Source organism: Equus caballus, chromosome 12 (assembly GCF_041296265.1).
Source record: "Equus caballus isolate H_3958 breed thoroughbred chromosome 12, TB-T2T, whole genome shotgun sequence".
Lineage (NCBI taxonomy): Eukaryota > Metazoa > Chordata > Mammalia > Perissodactyla > Equidae > Equus > Equus caballus.
This window is the reverse complement of record NC_091695.1, coordinates 16,108,671-16,134,621: the sequence shown is the minus strand read 5'-3', so window position 1 is coordinate 16,134,621 and position 25,951 is coordinate 16,108,671. Positions and strand designations below refer to the sequence as shown.

General features: G+C 36.1%; 1 protein-coding gene across 1 annotated transcript in view; it reads left to right on the top strand.

Annotated features, from left to right (window-relative positions):
* The window catches only part of LOC111775911 (ubiquitin carboxyl-terminal hydrolase 25), a 61,409-nt gene extending 37,786 nt beyond the window's left edge, over window positions 1-23,623 (top strand). Inside the window, exons 6-8 of the mRNA XM_070230541.1 lie at window positions 4,468-4,630; window positions 13,381-13,468; window positions 22,420-23,623. Coding sequence (XP_070086642.1) covers window positions 4,468-4,630; window positions 13,381-13,468; window positions 22,420-22,619 — 451 coding nt within the window. The 3' untranslated portion in view covers window positions 22,620-23,623. The remainder of the gene's footprint in view (window positions 1-4,467; window positions 4,631-13,380; window positions 13,469-22,419) is intronic.
* The last annotated feature ends 2,328 nt before the right edge of the window (window positions 23,624-25,951 follow it).

The window sequence follows — 25,951 nt, the reverse complement described above, 5'->3', positions numbered from 1 at the left end:
TAATGATTGGAAATATAGTCTATTTCACAAATTGGAGGACCGAACGTTGTAAAACTGATCAGTTCTCCTTAAATTGACTTACAGTTTAGTGTGATCTAATCAAAATACCAATAGGTTTTTTTTTTTTCTTTTAAGACTGGCACCTGTGCCAACATCTGTTGCCAGTCTTTTTTTCCTTCCCCCAAAACCTCTAGTGCATGGTTGTATATTCTAGTTGTGGCACGTGGGACACCGTCTCAGCATGGCCTGATGAGTGGTGCCGTGTCCTTGCCCAGGATCCGAACTGGCGAAACCCTGGGCTGCTAAAGTGGAGCGCGGGAACTTAACCACTCAGCCCCAGGCCAGGTCCCGCAATAGGTTTTTTTGAAGGCAGTCAACAAGATGATTCCCTCCACTCTCTTTCTCTCCTTCTCTCCCTCACTTCCTGCTTTTTTCTTTTCTTTTTGGATGATCTATACAGCTTAAATGATAATGCTTGTTTTCCAGTGAGTATGCTGCTTCCCCAAAATGGACTTAGATAATCTAAAGTGGAATGTTTTCAAGATTACTGCTATAATTCGGTTTAAATAACAGTAGAAAACAAAGTAAAACAAGCAAACCCTCCCGCCCCCAATCACTGCAATAAAATTTCACTGGGAAGGTGAACATTTACCCTACGTTCTCTGAACATTCAATATGGGAGAAAAAGAGACACAAAACATTTTGTCGTCTTTTTCTATTGCTGAATGCCATGGTCATGACCAGTGTTGGGAAGATAAGAAAGCAGGTGATGTGTAGGGGGTTTGGTTTTTGATTGTGGCTTTTGGGGTTGCCTCTCTGGGCATTTTGTTATAAGCTGTTTCTGAGCTCTCTGAGATTTGCATTGTTTTTTGTTTTTCCTTTTTTTTCTTTCTCTCTCCTGGCAGCTTTAATGCCTAGAATATAGTTATCGCATACTCTTTACTAGTTTAAAGCCTGGCTGGTATCACTGGCTTTAGTCTGGTGAGTCCAGGGAAGGGACCCTTATGTAGAAATTGGCATTATAGAAAGTTTATGTTCATTAAACCAGTACTGGACTATAGAAGGGGTCAAGGGCTTGGGAATAGAGTAATATTTAGCTGGAGATGGGCTTTAGCTAAAAAATAAGAGAGGTATAGCATCATCTAACATCTTAATCATCCATTTACTTTAAACACTCGTTTAGCCCCTATATTTATCATGTAAGCTCTAGCGAAGAAACAGATCTGTGTTTCTACCCTCCACATGCTAATGGGAGAGACTGAGTAATTAATAAATATTTTTGGTGCAGTGTAATAGATGTGTTTGTAAAGTCCTTCATGATCCTGGAGGAGGCGGTAGGAGGAAACCCACTGAAGCATGTTGTAAGTCCCCGGTGATACAAAACTGAATGAGTTGTAAGCTCTAAATCAAGGAGATCACAAAGTCATGGCATTCTTTCATCCACCGTCTTTTAGTACCATAATTTCACCATATGGTGTGGCTAAGGAATTTATAATAAACCTATTTCTTTAACACCTATTCTTTTGTGATAATGAATGATATTTACCATATGACAGAATTGAGTTATATGAATAATTATATATATGTACACATATACACACAAAATATAATTTAGGAAATGGATATTCTTTTATTTTTGTATCTTAGGTAACTTTGAGCAGCAATGAGCATGTATCTCTTGAGTCCTAATCAAACAGTTATTACAGTTTGTACCTAATTTTACCTCTGTAAAAAAGGGTACATAGGAATGCTGGGGAGATGGTATCTTCAATTTATATCCTTGACTTTCTTTCCCTTCCCACTTGCTTTGAGGAATAGTATAACAAACAGTGCAGGCAAGCTACTTGGTCCTAGAAAGTACATTTGAGGCCATACATTCTCCCAGTCCTGTGGGGAGAGATTAGGCAAGGGAACCAAAAAGTTTACGTAAGTTAGCTCATTCCATTAATGTAATGTTTAACATACAAATTTGTGTGTAAACATACAAATCAAGAGGTGTATTTTCTTTGTAGGAGAGGGGCAGAAAAGGAGGGTGAGGGAATTGATTGCATCAAAACATTAAAAAAAACCTTCCTGGATTTTAGTAATCTTAACCAGATCTAGAATAAGAAGAATATCATTATCTCAGGGCAGTCTGGATTGTAGATTTGGGTTGGGTCGTTGACATTTGTGGGCAACATGAGACCTAGTTTAAGTCAATCTGGTCTTGAGGCTGAATTTCCTTTTGTTATTACTTCGTGTGACTCATATATGCATTTTAATTTTTGCAGATTGGGTGTATTTTGTAGAAATTAGGTATTCTCATGTTTTTCATAACAAATGTCTATGTGACCCATTGCCTGGTCGTTATGATGGATGTGATCTGGTCTGTTGACATTATTAAGGGTTCATTTCTTAGTGGTATTTTATTATAATAGTAGGTTAAAAATATGTAATGGTAGAGGTTTATCCACCAGGAGATTCAGGATTGAGTGTAGTTTTCCTAGACTTTTGACCAGTTTATACTTTTACAGTATGTTGTAGAATCCTCATTTTAAATGGTGATTGTACATGCCCACAGGTGCTGGTCAATTGCCGGATGCCTCTTCTCTCTCTTGTATATGACCTCTGGCACTAATTCTTCTTTCCTGTTTGTGGTATTGTTGCTTCTTCCCCCAGAACTCATTGCTTGTTTTTGTTCATTCATCTTGAATTGCCAAGATACAAATAAGATTCCTTTATTTAAACTTCTAAATGTACATGTGCATTACAAAAGGAACAAAACTTTCAAATGAAAACACTCCTGTTTGTGAAAGTCAATAAGAAATTAAATATACCTTTCTATATACAGCAGTCTTTGTGTTACATATACCTTTTGCATACTGTTAACTTTTCTCTCTTGAGCATAACCTAGTTGCTTTGTACATAATCCACTGTATTATTGCTCTTGTTTTGTATTATCCTGAACTGTGCAGTTGAACAGTAGGAAGCCTCTCAAGTTGGCTCTGACTTTTTATCTTCCCTTAGGTTCTTGAAAACTTGCTTTCTGGCCACAGTGGGATGTTCTAGATAAATTCTGATTTTCTTCTGACCCAATTTATCTACCTAAATACCTTCCAAGAAATTCTGGTATACTTTAGTAGTAAATAGTTGAAGAGAAAAAGCCCAGGGGTGGAGGGTGCATGTGAGAGTCAGTTTTGGGGCAGAGAATACTGCTGCTAATGATGGATCACACTTAAAAGTGACAGAGGTGTAACCTGTTTATTTTTAAGTATATAAGGTTACTTTGACCTTTACATTTTAACAACTGTTGTTGTTACTTACTTTTTTTTAGTATGTGGTTTTGTTGTGTCCCAAAGAAAGACTTTATTCTATTTTCACATAAGTTATTTTAAGTAATGATGATTTGGAGTCCTATTACATTGTGTCTAATGTCATGTTGCAAATACTGCAGTGAGAGCTAATACAACAATTCACTTTTTCCCCATCATTAAGAAACATAGCTCTATGATTTTGACATTGATCTAGTCAGGCAAAATCTTGAGCATAAAGATGATGTAGCATGAATGAGATTATCTCAGGAAGCCAAAAAATTGGAAAAACTCATTCTTGCTGAGGTTTTTGTAATTAACATAAAATGGGTTAAGACACCTGAATATTACTTAAGGCTTATTTAGAACACTAAGTAACACATGTCTTGAGCAGGCAGTTTTCCAGCATGTAATTACTTGCTTAAGAGCAAGAAAAACGTCATTGGGCAAAGTAGCATTACTCTTGCTGCGTTTAGATACATTTAAGATATTCTGTAGGCTGAGTTTATTTTCAGGAGGTTAACCTTTCATTATTCTGATGTGTAGATATTTGTTTCACTAGATTTTTCGCTAGGCAAACTTTTGGGTGAAGAAGTGAACACTAAGTATTCTCTGCCTTTATTTAACTGTCATAGAGTCATAGATATCTAGAACTGAAAAGAATCCCAGAGTTTACGTTATTTAACATTTTTTATAGGCAGGGAAATTAATGGTCAGAGGAGTAAAAGTGCAGTTTGTCCAGTTCTTGATGTTTTCTTGATGATTCAAAGTAATTGTTATAAAAACTAGTCATTATGTTATATTTTAAATATATACTTTAATAAAGTGATTACTCAGAAAACTTGTCTAGGTGCTATATTCCTGGTACTAAACTTGTAATTGGTTGACATAATTTAACATACTTTCTATATTCTGTAACATTGTCTTTTTGTGTTTGGAATTTCATTTTTCTGAGGAAAACTGCATGTCTCTTGATCTGTTGGCATTGCCGCTGCTATATTCTTAAAGAAAGCTAACCTCTACTTGAGTAAAGTTGGCATTAAATATTACTTCCTCAAATACGTTACCCAGAGCTTAAGTAATTAAAATAGTTAGTTTGTGATATGCTATTTCCTCGGGTACGGCACTAGATTAATACTTTATTTTTTTTTTCATCATTTTCTCCCCATGGCTTAAGAGTTCTTGAAGCCAGCATAGCAGAAAATAAAGCCTGTTTGAAGAGGACACCTACGGAGGTTTGGAGGGATTCTCGAAACCCTTACGATAGAAAAAGGCAGGACAAAGCTCCTGTTGGACTAAAGAATGTGGGTAATACTTGCTGGTTTAGTGCTGTTATTCAGGTAAGCGTCTTTTTGCAGATCTTATTTGGTGGGCACGATAGCAATAGAAACTGGCTTGGGGTTGTGTTTCTTTTAAGTTGTGTACTTGAAACATAACTGCAGGCTAAGTTTTAATATGCCTTTCTATCTAATAAACTAGTTTGGGGATTGCAGTATTCCCCACCCCACTCTGTTCCTTCTCCCAGGATGGAGTTTTAACAATAGAGTACTATCTGTGCTTTATTTGAAATTATTTTGAATTAATTTCTCCTCCTTCCCGGCTAAGAATTGTTGTCAGAATGTAAAGAAAATATTTTTGTATGTCTTGCAAATTAAGGGAAGGATGTAACCAAGATGTGAAATTAGAACTGCTTCTTTTGTGATTAGATTTATTTGTATATCATGGAAAGTGTTATTCATAGAATTATAGTCATTTAAATACTATTTTTAATACAAGGAAGCATTTCATTTGAGGAGGGTATAGATTGGCAGATAATTCTCAATGTATAGGTGAAAATGATGTAAAGAATAAATATTGATGACTCAAGAATAACACATGTTCCTTCTAACTTGGGAAGCCCTTAATGGAATGTTTTTTGAGCCCCTTATTCTAAAATGAAAAATCTTTGTATGCATAGATATCTGTCCTCTTCTCAATTTTAACTAATTTTCTTTTCTTTTTTTTCTTACTCTTTTATGTGATGACTATTGTCATAATTCTTTACCATTCTCAGTTAGACATTAATAATGTTATTAGATTGCAAAACCTTAACAATCTCCTTAATCTATGAATAATAACCCTTTAGGAAAATTAATATTTATGTTTATTTTGCTAATACAGTAGAATTGTAGCTTATTAATTAGTGTTCCTGATGAGTACTTTTTAAATCATTAGATGTAGGGGCCGGCCCAGTGGCACAATGGTTAAGTGCGCATGTTCTGCTTCTCGGCGGCCCAGGCTTCGCCGGTTTGGATCCCGGGTGCAGACATGGCACCACTTGGCAAAAGCCATGCTGTGGTAGGCGTCCCACATATAAAGTAGAAGAAGATGGGCATGGATGTCAGCCTTCCTCAGCAAAAAGAGAAGGATTGGCAGTAGTTAGCTCAGGGCTTCCTCAAAATAAATAAATAAATAAATAAATAAATAAATAAATAAATAAATAAATAATAAAATCATTGGATGTCTATGCCACTTCTTTTTATATTAAAAATATCTCTTCATTTGTAGCTTTCCAAACCTGTATGTATGACAGTGTAAATTTTCATGTGATATTAAAGCAGCTAACTTGGTTATGTAGTTCATTTTCTATAAGGTTAATTGTGTTCTGTAGGATATTAATTTGTAATTTTACCATTTTTTCCACTTCAGTGTAGTAAATTTCAACTTTTTCCCCCACTTTTTTTGCTTCTGGCACATGATACCATGCAATTTGAATTCCTTTAGCTTTCTGGATTTATGCCTCACTCTTCAATACACTGTGGTAAACACTAGTTAGCATGTAGTATGTATGTATATTTCTTTTCCAAGCTCTTGAAATATTAAGGAATACCTGGATTAACCTAAATCTGTAATAATAGCTTTGTTCCTAGCCTTGATTACACATTAATTATTCACTTACATCCCAACAATATCTAACATTTTCTTTGCTATCTTAGAGTCTCTTAGATCTTCCTGATAGGCTATCTTGCTTTACTTTACTTGCACTATTAGTAAGGGGTTTTACATTTCACTGTCCAATCTAAATTTTATAATTTAGACATCATTTTAAAATATGAAGCTCACTATGAAGGCTGTGATCTGAGTGTTCATGAATATGCTTCGCTGCCTCTATTTGGACAAGTGGATGCTATCTCTGCACTATTATGGCCAATAAGTGAGGCTCATTGATTAGACGCTTCTCTAAGAAAACTTTAAGAAGAAAGAAATTACTTGGAAATAATCAATATTTGTTTGTTAGAAGAGGAGTTCTTTATTTTTCCACAGCGTATTGTAAGAGGCCTGTTTGAAATGATAACTAAATTACTATTAATAGGTATGGGGATCATAACTTATCATTTTCATAGGCTAAACTCCTCTCATATCTTAATTCAAATTTGAATCAGTTGTCTATCTATTTCTATCTTAAGTGTTATTTGCTGACCTTAGATTTTGCTTTACATTTCAAATTTTTGGTGTTTTTTGGTAGAGAGCAGAATGAACTAGAAAAATCGCTTGTTTTCAAAATTTGAAGTAATTTTACTAATTTTTAAGTTTTATCTTAGATTAGTGGCTACTTAACTGGTAGCATGGCTTTACCACACTCCTAACATAGGCAAGTATAAGGTTTTTGGAATTACTTATTTTTTCTTTTGGAGAGATTTAGACACCTAGGAGAAGTAACCTCTAACCTTAAAAAATTTGAATTATAGTGAATTATTAAGATATTGACTTGGGGATTTGGAAAAAAATGTTAAGCGTCAAATTTTGGAAAATTGTGGATGGGAAAAAATTTGTCTGAAGATCACTTCGTGGTTTTGTTTTTTTCCTTACTATAATTATTCTATTTTAAGTAGTTTTTTATTTTCATCTCTAGTAATAAAAACTTTTTGTGTTTTCATTTTCTGACATTATTCCTTAATTCCATAGACATAATCTGAGATATAACAGTTTATCATCATAATTGGAACTTCCAACTTATGGAAGAAAAGTTGGGCAGGAAGTCTGTATTAGTGTTGGAAGTGTTTTATTATATTTTCCAAAGTGAGTTGGAGCTTGTTCAAACTGTGACGTAAATGTACTATAAAGTTTCAATTACAAAATTTCTCAGGGATGGAATTTACTTAGTTGGCAGGACTTGTAGGAAGCAACTGGGATTCTTTTCCTTCTAAGTATATCTACCAATTATAGAAGGTTACTGAGATTATAAACTGCTAACTTCGGAGTAGGTAGTGGGAGTAGGCTACAAAAGGTAGAGCTTTATTGTACTTGTTCTTTTAGCTATTGGGACCGATAATTTGGGAGAAAAGTGGTAGAGTATCAGAAAGGGATTATAAGAAGCAAAGAGAAGATTTTACCGAGAATAGCTTGAATAGTCTTTTGGATGCTGGCAATATTAGCCTGACTGTCTTTAGATTGAGCATCGACCCCTTATCTAGTCAGGACTGTTTTAATCCTGTTCAAATGAATTTTTATGTAAAAAGTACTAAGTGGGGCTACTTTCTCCACTAGGGTATCCGTGAATGAGGTAGTTATTTAGAGGTATGTATTCTCCTCTCTCTCTAGTTTGGAGTGTAATCCGTAGAGTCTCATGATGATCCTTAGCACCTTTCCTATTTGGATGCTTCTGAGATGCTCAGAAGTAAGGTGCTCATGCTTCTCAGTTTGTCTGGTACAGTCCAGTTTATTCCTCTTGTAGATCCACTAGTGCCTATTAATTAGTCATAAAGCCCTCTTTCATCCTTGGATAATGAAGGATATGGTCACCCTACTCATAAATCATGTAACTACAGGTTGACTAAAATACAAGCATCCTGAGGGCAGAGAACATATCTTCTAGGTTATTGTTCTATACCAGTATATAGTACAGTGTCTGACACATTGGAGGAGCCTTTTAAGTAATTATTGAATGAGTGAGTGAATGAACCAAAAAGGACCATATATTATTTATGGTGGAATTGAAGACTTTAATTGCTTCTATCACCCTAATGCTGGATGGGATTGAAAAGATGTGGCAAGTTTTCAAAAAAATCTCAGGATATCATTTAACATGTTTATTCGCATTTCTTGCTCTTATCTCTTTTATCTTCATCAAAGAACGTAAGTACATAGTTCAAACAGAAAACCAAAATCCCATAGCAATAAAAGGCTTACAGTGAAAAACAACAGTAATCAGCCTCAAACCTCCCTATCTCACACTCCTTAAAGGCAACTACAGCCACTTCTAGCTGTTTCTCCTATCTCATTTTTCTAAATGACATGCCTTCCTGCTGAGAAGAATGAGGATTTAGCTCTTTGATTTCAGCTACCTAGAATTGCCTTTCCTTTCATCTCCCAACATAACTCATATTACAAGTTAAAAATAGTAGTGTTGATGTTTTCTGTGACTTTAAATATTACACTGATTTACTACGACTACCCCTTTGAAATCTTTTGTTTTCCTGGAATTGTCAATTGCCATTATTTTTCCTTTCTGTTTTCTATATACTTGTTCTTAAAATTTTCTGTGTGCTCCAACATCTCTGTTATGGTCTTATCAATAATATGTTTTATTTGCTCGAACATATTAGATCCATTTTTAGGGGGGTTGGGGGAGTACTTTACCACAGAAGATTGCCCTGCCTCAAATCCAGACTGGATTGTGATTCTTTTTGTTTTAAGCACTGTTGCTGGCTTTCCAGAAGCAAGTCTAGAGAAAGGGGATCCGGGAAGGGTCGATTGGGGCTCAGTTTGCGAGTTTTTACTTAATCCTCCTATTTGTAGCCCAGAATCTCATCCCCTCTCCCTACCATGACACACACTGTGACTGATTTTTCTGAACCTCAGTCACTTAAGTTCAGTTATATCCAAAGACTAAACTTTCTGTATCCCGCACAAGGAGGTAGTAGTTGTCTGATCTTCTGGGTCTGGGAAGGACAGAGGGATTTGATTGCTCTGTATCCAGACTTTCATCTTGTAATCAGGCCATCTACGTTTAGTCCCTACCTTACCTTGAAACTTATGTGGTACCATTTCATTTTTTTTTTAAATCTACCAAGGAGAATTTATCTTGCTTCTCCTTGGTATCCTCCATTACAGACAGTTGATACCTTCCTTTGCTCTCTTGTCATTATTCTTTTTGTTTTCCACAAATTGTTTGAATTCTCATCTCTCATAGCTCTCTGCTGTTAGCAGGAGTTTAGCCAAAGTCCATTTTGGCAAGTGCTCTTCAGAATTCACATTTTAGCTCTAGACTGAATGAAAGGATACTTGTTTTCAGTGTGCATCAATCATAAACACAATTTAGGCAGTAGTGATATTTACCCTTTCCCACCCCTTTTGGAGGAATATGTTGACCACTACTATTATGACTGTGATTTAGAGTACAGAGTGTTTTGGACTTAAAAAAGTTAATTTCTATGATTTGTGTGATGGTCACAAGTTCTACTTCGGGTGATAACTTGTTAGGTTGTTCTAGACCATCTTCTTGACCATATTTTCCTGGACTGCAAAACAAAACAAAACGAAGACAAAAACAGCTTTTTGAAGACATCACATAACCCTAGAGCAGTGAGTAATTTTGAGGCTAAGCTTTGAGAAAACAAGATGTTCAGAGAGTAAGCTTCACATTTTGGGCTGATTTTATTCTCGAGGCAATTCCAGAAATAGTTCTGAATGGCTGGGAAACTAAGCAAAGTTTTGCACAGATTTCGAGCCCTAGTAAACACCTCAGACTTTCAGTTAGGATTATAAAGGGCTAGAACCTAGGATTAACTGAGACCCGAAAATAAAGCCTGCTTTATAGTTTCTGAATTCCACCTTCATCTCAGAATTGATTGGATGAAATTGATCTTGGATTGCAAATGGCCTCACTCTTGCTTCCTGCCAGAAGCAAAAGTAAATTCTTTTGGAAGATAATATCATCATTGAATTTTCTCCAGTTCGTCATGTATAATGTCTAGCACTCACATCAGCTGTAATCAGTCATATCAGCAAATAAGATGTGTCTAAAAATTAATAGAAAATAATGGGCAATAGAAATATGCCTACAGGAAAACCTGAAAATTGAATTGATATAATAACTATTAATATGCTCAAGGAATTAAAAACCAGAATGAGGATTTTTTTTCTTGATTTTTTTTTTTTTGTACTTTATTGAGGTCTAACTGGCTTTTAACATTGTGTAACTTTCAGGTGTACATTATTATATTTCAGTTTTTGTATAGATTGCATTGTGCTCACCACCAATAGTCTAGTTTTTATCCATCACCATTCACATGTGCCCCTTTACCCATTTTGCCTGCCCCCTATCCGCTTTTCCTCTGGTAACCGCTAATCTGTTCTCCTTATCTATGTGTGTGTTTGTTTCAGATTGAGAATTTTGATAGAAAACTAAAAACTATTAAAAAATAGAAATTTTAGAACTGAAAAATATAACAAAGTCACAAAATCAATGGATGAATTATAGCAGCATATTAGAAATTGCTGAAGAGAGAATTAGTCAGCTAGACAGTTGGTCTGAAGAACATTTTCAGATTAAAGCCGTGAAATGCAGATAAGAGCATATAAGAGATTTTGAACATGGTGAATAGTACTAACATAGTGTATTTGTGGTTCAAGGGAGAGTAAAAAGAGAATAGGGCAAAAGTAATATTTGAAGAAATGACTGAGAGTATTCAAAACCTAATGAAAGAGATTGAGCTACAGATTCAGGAAGGAATAGGAATCAAGTAGTATGGCCATAAAGAATACTGTGACAAGGCATATGATAATAAAATGGAAAAAACTATAGACAAAGAGAAAATCCTAAAAGTAGCCAGTTGGAAAAGATATATATCACCTCTATGAAGGAGCAAAAATAAATCTAAAAGCTGACTTCTCAACAGAAATGCGATCTTTAAAGTGCTGGAAATATTAACTGGCCATATAGAATTCTAGAACTAGCAAAAATATTACAAAAATGAAATAAAAGCAATTTTCATTTTAGCAGATGGTGAAATAATTCACCACCAGCAGACCTACACCAGATGAAATTCTACTGGGTGTTCAGGAAGCAGGAAAATGTTCTCCAGTGGGAACTCAGAGCACAGAAATAGGACTGGGATTCTCCTTTGTCCATATTCTCTTTCCAATTTAAATTCCTCATAAGAACAGCCCATACTTTGCCCCCTTACTTATATCTCATTTCTTCAGTACTTATTACTGCTGTTCTTCTCCCATTCTACTGAAAAGATGGTTTTCTAATTGACAAATCCAAAGGTGGTTTTTCCTGCCCTTACTTTACTGGAATGTGGCAACCTTTGAGAGTAATGCTCGTCTTGTCCTTCTTAAAATTTGCCAGTATTCTTTGATGTGCTTCAGAATCTTCTGTGGTACTTTGTGTCTTTGTTGAGAGGCCCCTGGCACAGGTTCCTTTTAAAGCTCCACTGTTATTCTGATACACAGCTATATGTGAAAGCCCTTGGTTTCTCTACTCCTTTTTCTTCTGTGATCTCATACTCTCCATTTCCCTTACTATTCTTATTTTGTCTTTCTCATCGTTCCTCTGGCTTTTAAATGATTCTTTTTCCCTAGGGTTCTGAGCTTGGTCTACTATTATTGTATTCACATTTTTTTCTGATTTATAACGTCTATACTCATTGTTTTAACTTGTAATCACAAGATTGTGATCAGGGCAGAGACTTAATATATTTTATTCTCTTTTGCCTGTCTTCCTTGTGTCTGGCCATGTAGTGAGTGCTCCATAAATATTTGCTAAATGAATAAATAAATGAATTATCTCATGTTCATATTGTTGCATTAAGAAATACTTCCAGATCGCAAGATAACCAAAATGTTTTCCTACAGTTCCTGTTATCAGCTTTATGGTTTTACCTTTCATATTCAGGCCTTTAATCCACATCTATATCTATATATCTATATCTGACTCTATTTCTTATATATACTAGCCAATTTTCCAAACACCCACCTACTAAACAAAACTTTGTTTTTATTTGTAGTGCCACCTTTATCTATGTGTTAGTCAGTTGGCTAACCCATCTTTACTAAGATTTAATACATCATTGCCTCCTGTCTAGTGATTTTCAAACTTTATCACCTGTGATTCTCAGAAAGGAAGACAGTCTACATTGTAAAACACTTTACATGTACACATGTATATAAAATATATACAAGAAAAATTTTACAAACAATATCCTGTGGTGAATTTACAGTGTATGATATGTTCTGATGTTTTCCATTGCATTTTATTTCATGTTTTAAACATGTTCATCGTGATAACGTTAATGGATTATAAGTTATAGTTTAAAAAACAGCTCCAGGAAACCTTCCCACGGACGTCTTTCATATGCTCTCGTTATGCTCTGTATGATCTGAATTAGAGCATCTTGGAATCATATTTCTATTGTTATAATTATATGTGTGTCTCCTTCTAGGTTGTGTGTCTCCTTGAGCACAGAGATAATATGTAATTTCTTTGCTCTGCTATCACTGAGCATCTGATTTATTTATTTATAAATAAATTTGTTTATTTTAAATGAATTAGAATTATTTATAAAATAAATTATTTACCATTATATTATAACAGATAATATAATAAATAATATAATATAATAAATAGTATAATATATTATAATATATATAATAATATTATTATTAAATAAATTTAAATTATAAGTTTATTTGTGCTATATCCTTGTAGAATTGATACATCTAGATAACTCATAGTGAACATAACGTGTCTGAAAAGTTGTAGACTTTACATTTGTTTATCTTCTATTTTGAGGAAACTGTTAAGCACGTGGTAATATAAAGAAAGCTTTAGTAATATAAGATGGTGTGGGGTTTTATTTTTGCATTGTCCATGTATACTTTTCTGCTTTGCAACACAATAAATATTGTTAATGATCAAGAATAGTATGTTAAGGTATAAGAAATTTGACTTTCTCTTGGGGAGAAAATAGTCTTATGCTAATTGCATCTGTTCTGTGTCTAAGCAGTATAATTGTCAAAAACAAATCTCTAAGACCCGTCATATTTTTATGGTTTTCTTAGTAGAATTTTCCCTTAGTTATCTTAAATTTTTGTTCTTTTTCAGTCATTATTCAATCTTTTGGAATTTAGAAGATTAGTCCTGAATTATAAAGCCTCCATCACATGCTCAAGATTTACCCCGAAACCAAAAGGTAAAATACAAAAAGATTTTTAAGCAGAGCATGTATGATATGGTCTTCCTGTATTATCTGTGCTTGTTTTAGGAGCACTTGCCCCGTCAAGTGTGAAACAGTGTCAAACTTGAAGGTCAACCCATTAATCTCACTTTAGTATTTGTTTTTTCCTTCCTTTTGAGTTGTCAAATTTCGGTAAACTTTATAGGTTACAATTTACAATTCAAGGTCTTTCCTCAATTGTCTGCTGAAAACTTGTGTAGAAATCAAAAAGTTTTTCTGTTGTTTCTGTAGATAAGCCCTTGAGAAGATTAGTTTTGCACTGGCTGTCTTTGCAGTACAAATGTATAACTTATATTTTGTAAGTTAATGTTGTTAGGCAATATAATGTGAGAGCTCAGACACAGGGCCAGATTGTCTAGGTTCTGGCTGTGAACCTAGAGCAAGTTACGTGATCTGTCTTTGTTCAGTTTGCTTATCTGAAAAGTGTAAGTAACAACAGCAGTTATTTTATAGAGTTACTGTGAGAATCAGATGAGATAAAACACATAAAGGGCATAGAAGGGCCTGGTACATAGTAAGTACCAGATGTCAACTCTTGTCTGTTATTATATTGTTTATATTAGCTTTTAAAAAGATAAGACTTGATTTGCATGCAGAAGTTCATACTTAGTGGAAAAAAATTGCTTATGGAGATAGTATGCTTGAGTATAGGGCTTTTCTGGTCTTGTCATTAAAGAATTTGTAGCCCTATAGGGAACTAGTCTCAAAGATATAGAAGTTAAAATTTTAGGTTTCAGTAAAGTCTTGAACTTTGTGTGACCTATTGTTAGTAGTAATGATACATTATTAAACTATAGTTTTCTTTTAGTGTATAATTTTGAAAACTACTTTTACTGTAAACATATGAAACATTTATAATACAAGCCAGTGGGAATATAATTTGATTTATAACTAGTTTTTTAAGCTATAATCGTTGGGCTATAAAATGTCAGGCTGATAAACAAGCCGTTTTTAAAAGGGAACTAAGATCTCCTGACAACCCCTCGTACCTCCAGAGAAATTAAGAAAAACTCCTTCAATCATTACAGTTTGTACATGAAACTTTTTGGACCTATTGCTTCCTGTTATTGCAGTTTGTTATTATCAGTGGTTCTTTCTTCTGATGTCTCAGTTGAATTATATTTATAATTTATGTGACATTATTTAGAATTATTACTTCTGGTTAGGAATTCATATGTATATTGACCTTTTTTTTATGTTCCGGGATTTTAGTGCTTTACAGAGTTTTAATTTCTCAGTTGTAGCAGATTTTTGGCAAACTGAATCCTCAGTATATATAAAGGATAATATCTCACTTGCAAGTGGGATTTTTGTAGGACTGCAAGATTGGTTTAGTGTTTAGAGTTCAGTGTAATTCACCGTTTTAACAGACTGAAGAAAAATAACCATATGATTATCTCAGTAGATGAAGAAAAAAGGATTTGACAAAAGCTAGCATCTATTCATGACAAAATCTCTCAGAAGCTAGGAATAGCAAGAAACTTTCTTATCCTGATAAAAGCTCATTTATGAAAAATCTACAACTTATATAATATTTAATGTTGGAAAGGCTGAATGCTTTTCTCCAAAGGTCAGGAGCAAGCAAGGATGCCGGCCCTCACTACTTCTATTAAGCATTAGACTGGAGTTCTCAACCAGTTTTATACAGCAAGAAAAAGAAATAACATGCATGTTGGAAAGGAAGACAGAAAGCTGTCTTCTTATGTATATGACTTGACTGTCTATTTGCAACATCCTAAGTACTCTCCACCTACAAAAAGATGCTAGAACCAAGAAATGAATTCAGCAATGTTATATGATACAAGGCGAACACACAAAGATCAGTTGTATTTCTAAATACCAGCCGCACACAATTGGAAATTTAAATTAAAAAAATACTTATATACAATAGCATAAAATATGGAATATTAGGGCTAAAGTGGACAAAAGATATATATGAAAACAACAAGATATTGTTGAGAGAGGTTAAAGAAATAAAGTGATATATTATGTTCATGGATCAGGGGATTCAATATTGTTAACGTATGAATTGTCCTCAATTCAATCTATAGATTCAATGCAATCCCAGTCATAATCACAGCAGGCTTTTTTATCGGAATTGACAAACTGATTCTAAAATTTATATCGAAAATCAAAGGATATGGAATAGCCATAGCAATTTAAAAAAGAAAGACAATATTGGAAGAATTAATTCTCAGGCTACAGTGATCAAGACACTTTGTTATTGGTGAAAAGATAGTCATATAGCTCAATAGAACAGAATAGAGAGTCCTGAAATAGACCTACATGTACAGGATGAATTGATTTGAGTCAAAGTTGCCAAAACAATTCAATGGGCAAAGGGAAAATCTTTTAAATTCATGGTGTCATAGGCAGAAAAATAATTCTCAACTCTTACAGGACACTATATATGGGAAAAGAAATTCATAATAGGGTATAAACCCAAAAGGAAGAAAACCATAGGAATTCTTGAAGAAAACACAGGAGAAAATTTTAGTGTCCTGGGTTAAGAAAAGATTTCTTAAATAGAACAATAAGAAGGCACAAATCATAAAAGAAAAAAGTGATAAAATGGACTTCATCAAAATTAAAAACTTTTAATCTTTGAAAAATTCATAGAAAACAAAAAGACAAGCCACAGACTGGGAGAAAATATTCTCAAAACATGTATCAGATAGAGAGTGGGCGGAGCAAAATGGCGGGGTGAGCTGACCCGGGATTCTCTCCCCTCCAAAATACAGCAAAAGATTGGAAGAACTGAGTTTCAGAGAATAAACATAATGCCAGCTCGTTAGAGACCTACAATACCAAGAAGGCGGAGATCATAACCTTGCTTACACCCTCGGAGGCGCTGGAACGGTAGGAGAGAACACTACTCCCTCCCCTAGAGTCTGCGATGGCTGCGGCGCGGGTCGGAAAGGAGCGGGGGAGGGGCCGCGCGACCGGGGGATCATCCAGGACTCCTGCCGCTGATTCAGTGGAGACCCGCTGACGGGGGGGAAAGCTTCCCTCCGCGGGACCCTATAAATCAAGGGCCTTGGGAGACCAGAGAAGAGAACTGATCTGAACCCAGACCGGCACATGTGAGTAACAGCCCCTCCCCCCCCCCAGCAAAGCCAGTGGGCGCAGCCATCTTGCCCCAAGGCGGAGAGCTAACACGCCACTCTCGACCCCCATCTAGTGGCGACAGGCTGTAACTGCAACTGAATTCTACCACCATGAGAAAAAAACCGCACCTCTACCATCCAGCAATTTATAAAAGCCCCAGACGAGAAGGAAAACAATGAAAACACAGAATTAAGTCCTGAGGACGTGGAATTAGGTAAACTAAGTGATAATGAATTCAGAGCAGCTATAATCAAAAAACTCAATGAGGTAGAGAGAAAGATAGAGAAACAAGCTGAGTTCTGGAGTTACTTCACAAAAGAGATTGAAATCATAAAGAAGAATCAAACAGAATTACTTGAGATGAAAAACACAATGGACCAGATAAAACAGAATACGGATTCCCTGAATGCCCGTGTAGACAACCTACAGGAGAAAATCAGCATAATCGAGGACAGACAGGCTGAATGGCACCAGACACAGGAAGAAAGAGAACTAAGAATTTAAAAAAATGAGGAAAATCTCAGAGAGATAATGGACTCAATGAGGAGTAAGAACATAAGGATCATAGGAATTCCCGAGAATATGGAAAAGGAAAATGGAGCAGAAAGTGTGCTTAACGAAATTATTGAAGAGAACTTCCCAAATCTAGGGATCAACGGAGAAATGTGTGTAGAGGAGGATTTTAGATCTCCTAGATTTGTCAATGTAAAAAGACCCACCACAAGGCACATAATAGTAAAGTTGGCAAATAGGAATGATAGGGAGAGAATACTCAGGGAAGTAAGGAAAAAAAGAGAATAACCTATAAAGGAGCCCCTATCAGACTGTCAGCCGATTTCTCTACAGAAACCCTACAAGCTAGGAGAGAATGGAGTGATATATTCAAAGCTTTAAAGGATAAAAACCTTCAGCCAAGAATACTCTATCCAGCAAGAATTTCCGTCAGATATGAGAGAGAAATTAAATCTTCTCCAGACAAACAAAAGTTAAGGGAATTTGTAACTAAAAGCCCTCCATTACAAGAAATCCTCAAGAAGGCTCTCATACTTGAAAAAAGAAAAAAGGGAGAAAGGGGACACAATCCACAGACTAGGGAGGCCGATGGATAGAACCAGAACAGGATAACAAATATTCAACTATAGCATTAGGGTAAAAATAAGGAAACTACCAAAACAAGGACGATCTTAGCACTCTAACTACAAATTAATAAGACGAGTTGGAATAAAACAAGGAAATAATTATTTAGGAGGGGAAGAGCAAAGGGTCTATATCAGTATTGGTCGAGTAAGTAAGAGACCACCAGAGAATAGACTATATTATACACGAGATTCTAAATACAAACTTCAAGGTAGACACTAAAATAAAGTACAGAACAGAGTCACAAATCATAGATAAGGAAAAATCTAAGAAACCCAGCATAAGAAATTGCAGTATTAAATGGGTAGTCTAAAGCACACAGGAAAAGAAACACAGGAAAACAAGATAATGAGTGACAGATTGACAGCATTAAGTCCACATGCATCAATAATCACTCTCAATGTGAACGGGTTGAACTCTCCAATAAAAAGACACAGAGTGGCAAAATGGATTAAAGAACAAGATCCAACAATTTGTTGCCTCCAGGAAACACACCTCAGCCCCAAGGACAAACACAGACTCAGGGTGAAGGGGTGGAGGACAATACTTCAAGCAAATAGCAGGGAAAAAAAGGCAGGTGTTGCAATTCTCCTATCAGACCGTGTGGATTTCAAAATAAGACAGGTAAAGAGAGACACAGAGGGACAATATATAGTGATCAAAGGGACAATTCATCAAGAAGAAATAACGCTTATAAATATCTATGCACCCAACACAGGAGCACCAAGATTCATAAAGCAACTATTAGCAGACCTAAAGGAAGATGTTAAAAACAACACAATAATAGTAGGGGACCTCAACACCCCACTCACATCAATGGACAGATCATCCAGACAGAAAATCCACAAGGAAATAGTGGAGCTCAATGAAAAACTAAAACAATTGGACTTAATAGACATATATAGATCACTCCACCCTGAAGGAGCTGAATACACATTCTTCTCAAGTGCACATGGATCATTCTCTAGGATAGACCATATGTTGGGCAACAAGGCTAGCCTCTACAAATTTAAAAAAATTGAAATAATAACAAGCATCTTCTCAGATCATAGTGCTATAAGACTAGAAATTAATTACAAGAAAAAAGCTGAGTAAGGCACAAAGATGTGGAGACTAAACAACACACTACTGAACAAGAAATGGATCATTGAAGAAATTAAAGAAGAAATAAAAAAATACCTGGAAACAAATGAAAATGATGGCATGCCATACCAACTCACATGGGATACAGCAAAAGCTGTATTAAGAGGAAAATTCATCGCAATACAGGCACATCTTAACAAACAAGAAAAATCCCAAATAAGCAACCTTAAAGCACACCTAACTGAACTAGAGAAAAAAGAACAAATGAAGCCCAAAGTCAGCAGAAGGAGAGAAATAATAAAAATCAGAGGAGAAATAAATACTATTGAAATGAAAAAGGCAGTAGAAAGGATCAATGAGACAAAGAGCTGGTTTTTTGAGAAGATAAATAAACTTGACAAACCACTAGCCAGACTTACAAAGAAAAAAAGGGAGAAAGCTCAAATAAACAAAATCAGAAATGAGCGAGGAGAAATAACAACAGACTCTGCAGAAATACAACAGATTATAAGAGAATACTACAAAAAACTATATGCCAACAGAATGGATAACCTAGAGGAAATGGATAAATTCCTGGACTCCTACAATCTCCCAAAGCTCACTCAAGAAGAGGCAGACAATTTGAACAGACCAATCACAAGGAAAGAGATTGAAACAGCAATCAAAAACATCCCAAAGAATAAAACCCCAGGACCAGATGGCTTTCCTGGGGAATTCTGCCAAACTTTCAGAGAGGATTTAATACCTATCCTTTTCAAGCTATTCCAAAAAATTAGGGAAGATGGAACACTTCCTAACACATTCTATGAGGCCAACATCACGCTGATACCAAAACCTGACAAGGACACCACGAAAAAAGAGAACTACAGGCCAATATCACTGATGAACATAGATGCAAAAATTCTAAACAAAATTTTGGCAACCAGAATTCAGCAATTCATCAAAAGAATCATACGTCAGGATCAGGTGGGATTCATACCAGGGACACAGGGATGGTTCAACATCCGCAAATCAATCAACGTGATACACCACATCAACAAACTGAGGAATAAAAACCACATGATCATCTCAATAGATGCAGAGAAGGCATTTGACAAGATCCAACGCCATTTATGATAAAAACTCTGAACAAAATGGGCATAGAAGGAAACTACCTCAACATAATAAAGGCCATATATGACAAACCCATAGCCAACATCATACTCAATGGGCAAAAACTTAACCCCATCCCCCTGAAAACAGGAACAAGACAAGGATGCCCTCTATCACCACTCTTATTCAACATAGTACTGGAGGTCCTGGCCAGAGCAATCAGGCAAGAAAAAGGAATAAAAGGAATCCAAATAGGGAGGGAAGAAATGAAACTCTCGCTGTTTGCAGATGACATGATCTTATATATAGAAAACCCTAAAGAATCCATTGGAAAACTGTTAGAAGTAATCAACAACTACAGCAAAGTGGCAGGGTATAAAATCAATTTGCATAAATCAGTAGCATTTCTATACTCCAGTAATGAACCAACAGAAAAAGAACTCAAGAATACAATACCATTCACAATCGCAACAAAAAGAATAAAATACCTTGGGGTAAATTTAACTGAGGAAGTGAAGGACCTATATAATGAAAATTACAAGGCCTTTCTGAGAGAATTGGTTGACGACATAAGAAGATGGAAAGACATTCCATGTACATGGATTGGAAGAATAAACATAGTTAAAATGTCCATTCTACCTAAAGCAATCTACAGATTCAACGCCATCCCAATCAGAATCCCAATGACATTCTTTACAGAATTAGAACAAAGAATCCTAAAATTCATATGGGGCAACAAAAGACCCCGAATTGCTAAAGCAATCCTGAGAAAAAAGAACAAAACTTGAGGCATCACAGTCCCTGACTTCAAAACATACTACAAAGCTACAGTAATCAAACAGCATGGTACTGGTACAAAAACAGGTGCACAGATCAATGGAACAGAAGTGAAAGCCCAGAAATAAAACCACACATCTATGGACAGCTTATCTTTGACAAAGGAGCTGAGGGCATACAATGGAGAAAAGAAAGTCTTTTCAACAAATGGTGCTGGGAAAACTGGAAAGCCACATGTAAAAGAATGAAAATTGACCATTCTTTTTCACCATTCACCAAAATAAACTCAAAATGGATCAAAGACCTAAAGGTGAGACCTGAAAGCATAAGGCTTCTGGAAGAAAACGTAGGCAGTACACTCTTTGACATCAGTATTAAAAGGATCTTTTCGGACACCATGCCTTCTCAGAGAAGGGAAACAACAGAAAGAATAAACAAATGGGACTTCATCTGATTAAAGAGCGTCTTCAAGGCAAATGAAAACAGGATTGAAACAAAAACACAACCCACTAACTGGGAAAAATATTTGCAAGTCATATATATGACAAAGGCTTAATATCCCTAATATATAAAGAACTCTCACAACTCAACCACAAAACATCAAACAACCCAATCAAAAAATGGTCTGGAGACATGAACAGACGTTTCTCCAAAGAAGATATACTGATGGCCAATAGGCACATGAAAAGATGCTCATCATCGCTGATCATCAGGGAAAGGCAAATCAAAACTACACTAAGATATCACCTTACACGCGTTAGAATGACAAAAATATCTAAAACTAATAGCAACAAATGTTGGAGAGGTTGTGGAGAAAAAGGAACCCTCATACACTGCTGGTGGGAAGGCAAACTGGTGCAGCCACTCTGGAAAACAGTATGGAGATTCCTCAAAAAACTGAAAATAGAACTACCATACGATCCAGCCATCCCACTACTGGGTATTTATCCAAAGAACCTGAAGTCAGCAATCCCAAAAGTCCTGTGCACCCCAATGTTTATTGCAGCACTGTTTACAATAGCCAAGACATGGAAGCAACCTAAGTGCCCATCAACAGACGAATGGATAAAGAAGATGTGGTACATATATACAGTGGAATACTACTCAGCTGCAAAACAGAACAAAATCATTCCATTTGCAACAACATGGATGGACCTTGAGAGAATTATGTTAAGTGAAATAAGCCAGCGAGAGAAAGATAATCTGTGTATGACTCCACTCATATGAGGAATTTAAAACTATGGACCAAGAACAGTTTAGTGGATACCAGGGGAAAGGTGGGGTGGGGGGTGGGCACAAAGGGTGAAGTGGTGCACCTACAACATGACTGACAAACATTAATGTACAATTGAAATTTCACAAGATTGTAACCTATCAATAACTCAATAAAAAAAAAAAAACCAACTGAAAAATATTCCCATTACAATAACCAAGAAACTTTTTAAATAAAAAGCACTTAAAAATGTGATACAGTTATGCGGAGAAAAACGATAAAACTGCTAACGGACTATAAGAAAATACATGTATAAAAAGGAAAAAATACATAACATCCAGCAAAAAATTTCTTACAAAATCATGTTAAAATGATAAAATTCAACATAATGATTTCAACTCACCCTAAGTTTATCTACAAGTTTATATAAGCTAAAGCAAAATCCAATGGAATTTTTCTTTGTAATTTATATAATTACTGTAAAACTCATTTGCAGAAAGAAAGGAGGAATTCAGCCCTCCACAGAACCAAAAGAAACTGCCCAAACAAGAGCTAAAGTTCCCAGGAAGGTGGGTGCAGCAGAGAAATTACATTGATACCCAGCACCTAACACAAGCAACATTGCTAAATTCATCAGAGTGTGGTGCCCTTTCCCGTAGGAGCAGTGTTGTGGCCACTGGGCTCGCAAATCATTAGGAATATCTGGCACCATCTCAGCACCTTGGAAAATCAAGTACCTGAATGGTTAGAAGATAAGATTGTGAGACTCCTCAAGAATCTCCTTTTACCACATCATCACTTATGAGTCAAAGGAAAGGATTTGGACAGAAATTAGGGTTGAAGCTGATGAGACTAAGCTATGGAGTAACAGGAGACCTGCGGGCAAGTGTCACCTGGAAGATACTTCGATGCCACCATCACCCTCCAAGCTGTCCCGACTGTAGCTTGGATGTCATATATTACCCACACCCCCTTTCATTCCCATACCCATCAGATCCCATGAATTTTATCTTTAAACTACCTCTCCTGGGCCCTTTCTCTCCATTCTTGCTGCCAACATCCTCTCATATGCTGTCAGCTGATACCTAAATTAACAAAGCACCTTAGTCCCCAGATGCTCCCATCCCATCCATCCTGCACAGTGCAGCAAGAAAATTGCTTCCTGACTCTTCTTTCCTTAGATTCTCCACCGCATGGGAATGAGCCAGGAAAAGCCTGAACTTCTATGACTCACTTTTAAAGACTTGCACAGACTAAACCACCTCAACAACCACCCACTTACCCACTAAACTTCACCTCACCTCTGTTCAACTCAGGGTCATCTCCACATCCCACAAGCCTACCCGCTCTATTCCACCACGGAACCTCCCTTCACTGAAATGCCCTCACCTGTTCTTTCCAAACCTACCCTCCTTCCAAGCCCAACTCCAGTCTCATGTGTTCAGTGAAGATTGTCTTTAATACACCAACCCACGTGAATCTCCTGTTCTCTGAGCATTGCAAATACTTTGGTGATTTTCCTTTAATGCATATTATATCATATACTACCTTACCTAAAATCTATCAACACAACCCCATTGCCCACAGCATTAATTCCAATATACTTAGCATGGATTCTAGGTCCTTCTTGAACTGGCCACTGCCTATTTTTGCACCCTTATTGTCATTCCCTAAATGAACATAATACAGCTATTTCCTAACTCAAGGTGTCCTTTCTCCCTTTTGTGTGTTTGGTATTCCTTCCTCTATATTGCATGAAGATCCTCACCTCACTGTAAGAATAATATATTCTCCCCCTCTTGCTCCTACAGAAATTTATCATACTTCTTTTACAGCAATTAATAGATTCTCTATAATTGCAACTCTAGTGTCTATATCTAAGAAATATACTATCCTAGTATTCAAAATCATCTGCTTAATATTTTTCTTGAACCTTTATTACTGAGTGCATTTTGGTTGATAATAACAGCTAGTATTTCAATAGTACCATGTGCCACATACTTTATGTGTTCTATACACATTAATTCATTCAACTCTACTGTGATGTGGGTATTACTATTATCACCCCTTTTATAACAAATGAGAAAAACAAGCCCAGATAACTGGTCTAAGGTTGCACAGCAGTGGAGCCAAGATTTCAATCCAAGCAATCTAACCACAGATCCTATGCTGTCTAACCACTGCCCTATACAATTTCTAGGATTACAACACGTAAATGTAGAGCTGAAATTAAATATGCCCTTTTGTTAGAAGTCCAAGTTATATGTGTTCACCAACGCATACAAATATTTCGTATATGAGTATGAACTCGATTTTTGATCAATTAGAGAAACTAATGAAAATATCCTAGGATCAATCTGAGAGATTACTCAGAGATGAGAGGAATCATGAAGGATCCAGTTTTTCCAACCTTCATCCCTAACAGAAGGAATAACTGCTGGCCTCCTCTTTGAAAGTCACCTTTTCCTCTTCCGTAATTTCTGCCTTTTCTGTATTTATTCCTCTGTCTGATACCACACCCCTCACCAATCTTCATCATCTCCTGCACTGAACTGGTAAGAAATATCTCCTATCTCCACACAATGCAGCCTCATCAAGAATCCTAGAAAGAAAATGTGACCAGCATGTAAGTGCCTAAATCAGTATTTGAGCATTTAGACTCTCCATCATGTGACCTGCTGGACTCTGGACCAGAGCATAATTATAGACTGAAAACAATGGCCAGGATAAATATAAGAGAGAACTTGACGTGCTGATGTGACTGATCTCAGGGTGAAGTAGTGAAACGTCAATTTCAGTCACGAGCTCCCCCCTTCATAATTCCCAAATGGTATCTCACAGAATCCCAGAATTGTAAAGTGCTTTAAATTCATCAAATTTTATATTTTGTATAATTTTACACACAATAAAAATATACAAATAAGTTGAATTAATTATTTAAAAAATATCTTCAAACCCAACCAGCTCATTTTACAAATGAATCCTTGTGGCTCAAAAAGAGTAACTGATTTCCCAACATCCTATGGCTGCTTAGAGACTTTGCACCTTACTTCTAGCCATATCACCTACCTTTAGATCTGAAAAACTAGCATGGTTTCCTTCTGCCTTAGAATGAGGAATTGGATCAGACGGATTTCAAATACACTCAAGTGCCTCCAATTTGGCATGAAGTTAGCCACTCTGCTGGAACAGATCATTACTCCAGGAGATGATCTGGTTTTGGAAAACTGAGATTGGATGAAGCGTTGGATTTCTCTCTGGGAATCCTAGTCCCTGGACAAGCAGGGTTCCTTGGCTAATATTACGCAACTAGTTGATTTTTCACTGCAGTCCCCCAGTGAGCAAAGTCCAGGTCACACTCAGCTATGAGTTGTGCTGAAAGATTTAGAGACCTTGTACTCTGACCTCATCTGTTCATAAAAGAGATGACAGAGGCTGAGAGGTTAACTGGCTTTGTGGGCCACACAATAGATATTTCCCAGGTTACTAACCCAGAAATCAGTGCTCTTTAAACAGCACTCAGCTGCCTTCTGATGGTACTGGGCGGTGGTTATTACTGTGATTCAAGGATCAGACTTTGTCCCTAACATCAAATCACCACTGTCCCTGGGAGCTTTTAGAAAATGAAGTAGATGATGTCTACGATGAATCACAAAAAAACGGAAATTCAGGTGATCTGGATCTAGGTTGATATTTGAATTTATAATATCTAAGAAATAGACAAATGCCACAAAAAGCAGAAAACTGAGAGATTTTAAGATCTTGATTTTGATGTAGAAAACCAGCCCACCCACTAAAAGTCCAAGGGTTATGATTCAATGATTAGATCCTTGAACTATTTGATATAAATTAAGCTACACTATAATGAAGAGAACAACTTCCCCATGGAATTTCTTTTATCTTGGGTGGAAGTTTGCCAATTAAACTATGACTTAGGATAAGTCTCAGTTTAGTGAGATTTCTATAAAGTTTTTCACCCAAGAATGAGGCAGTAAGAGAAGAAAGTTGAAGGAAAGACATAAAGGGAA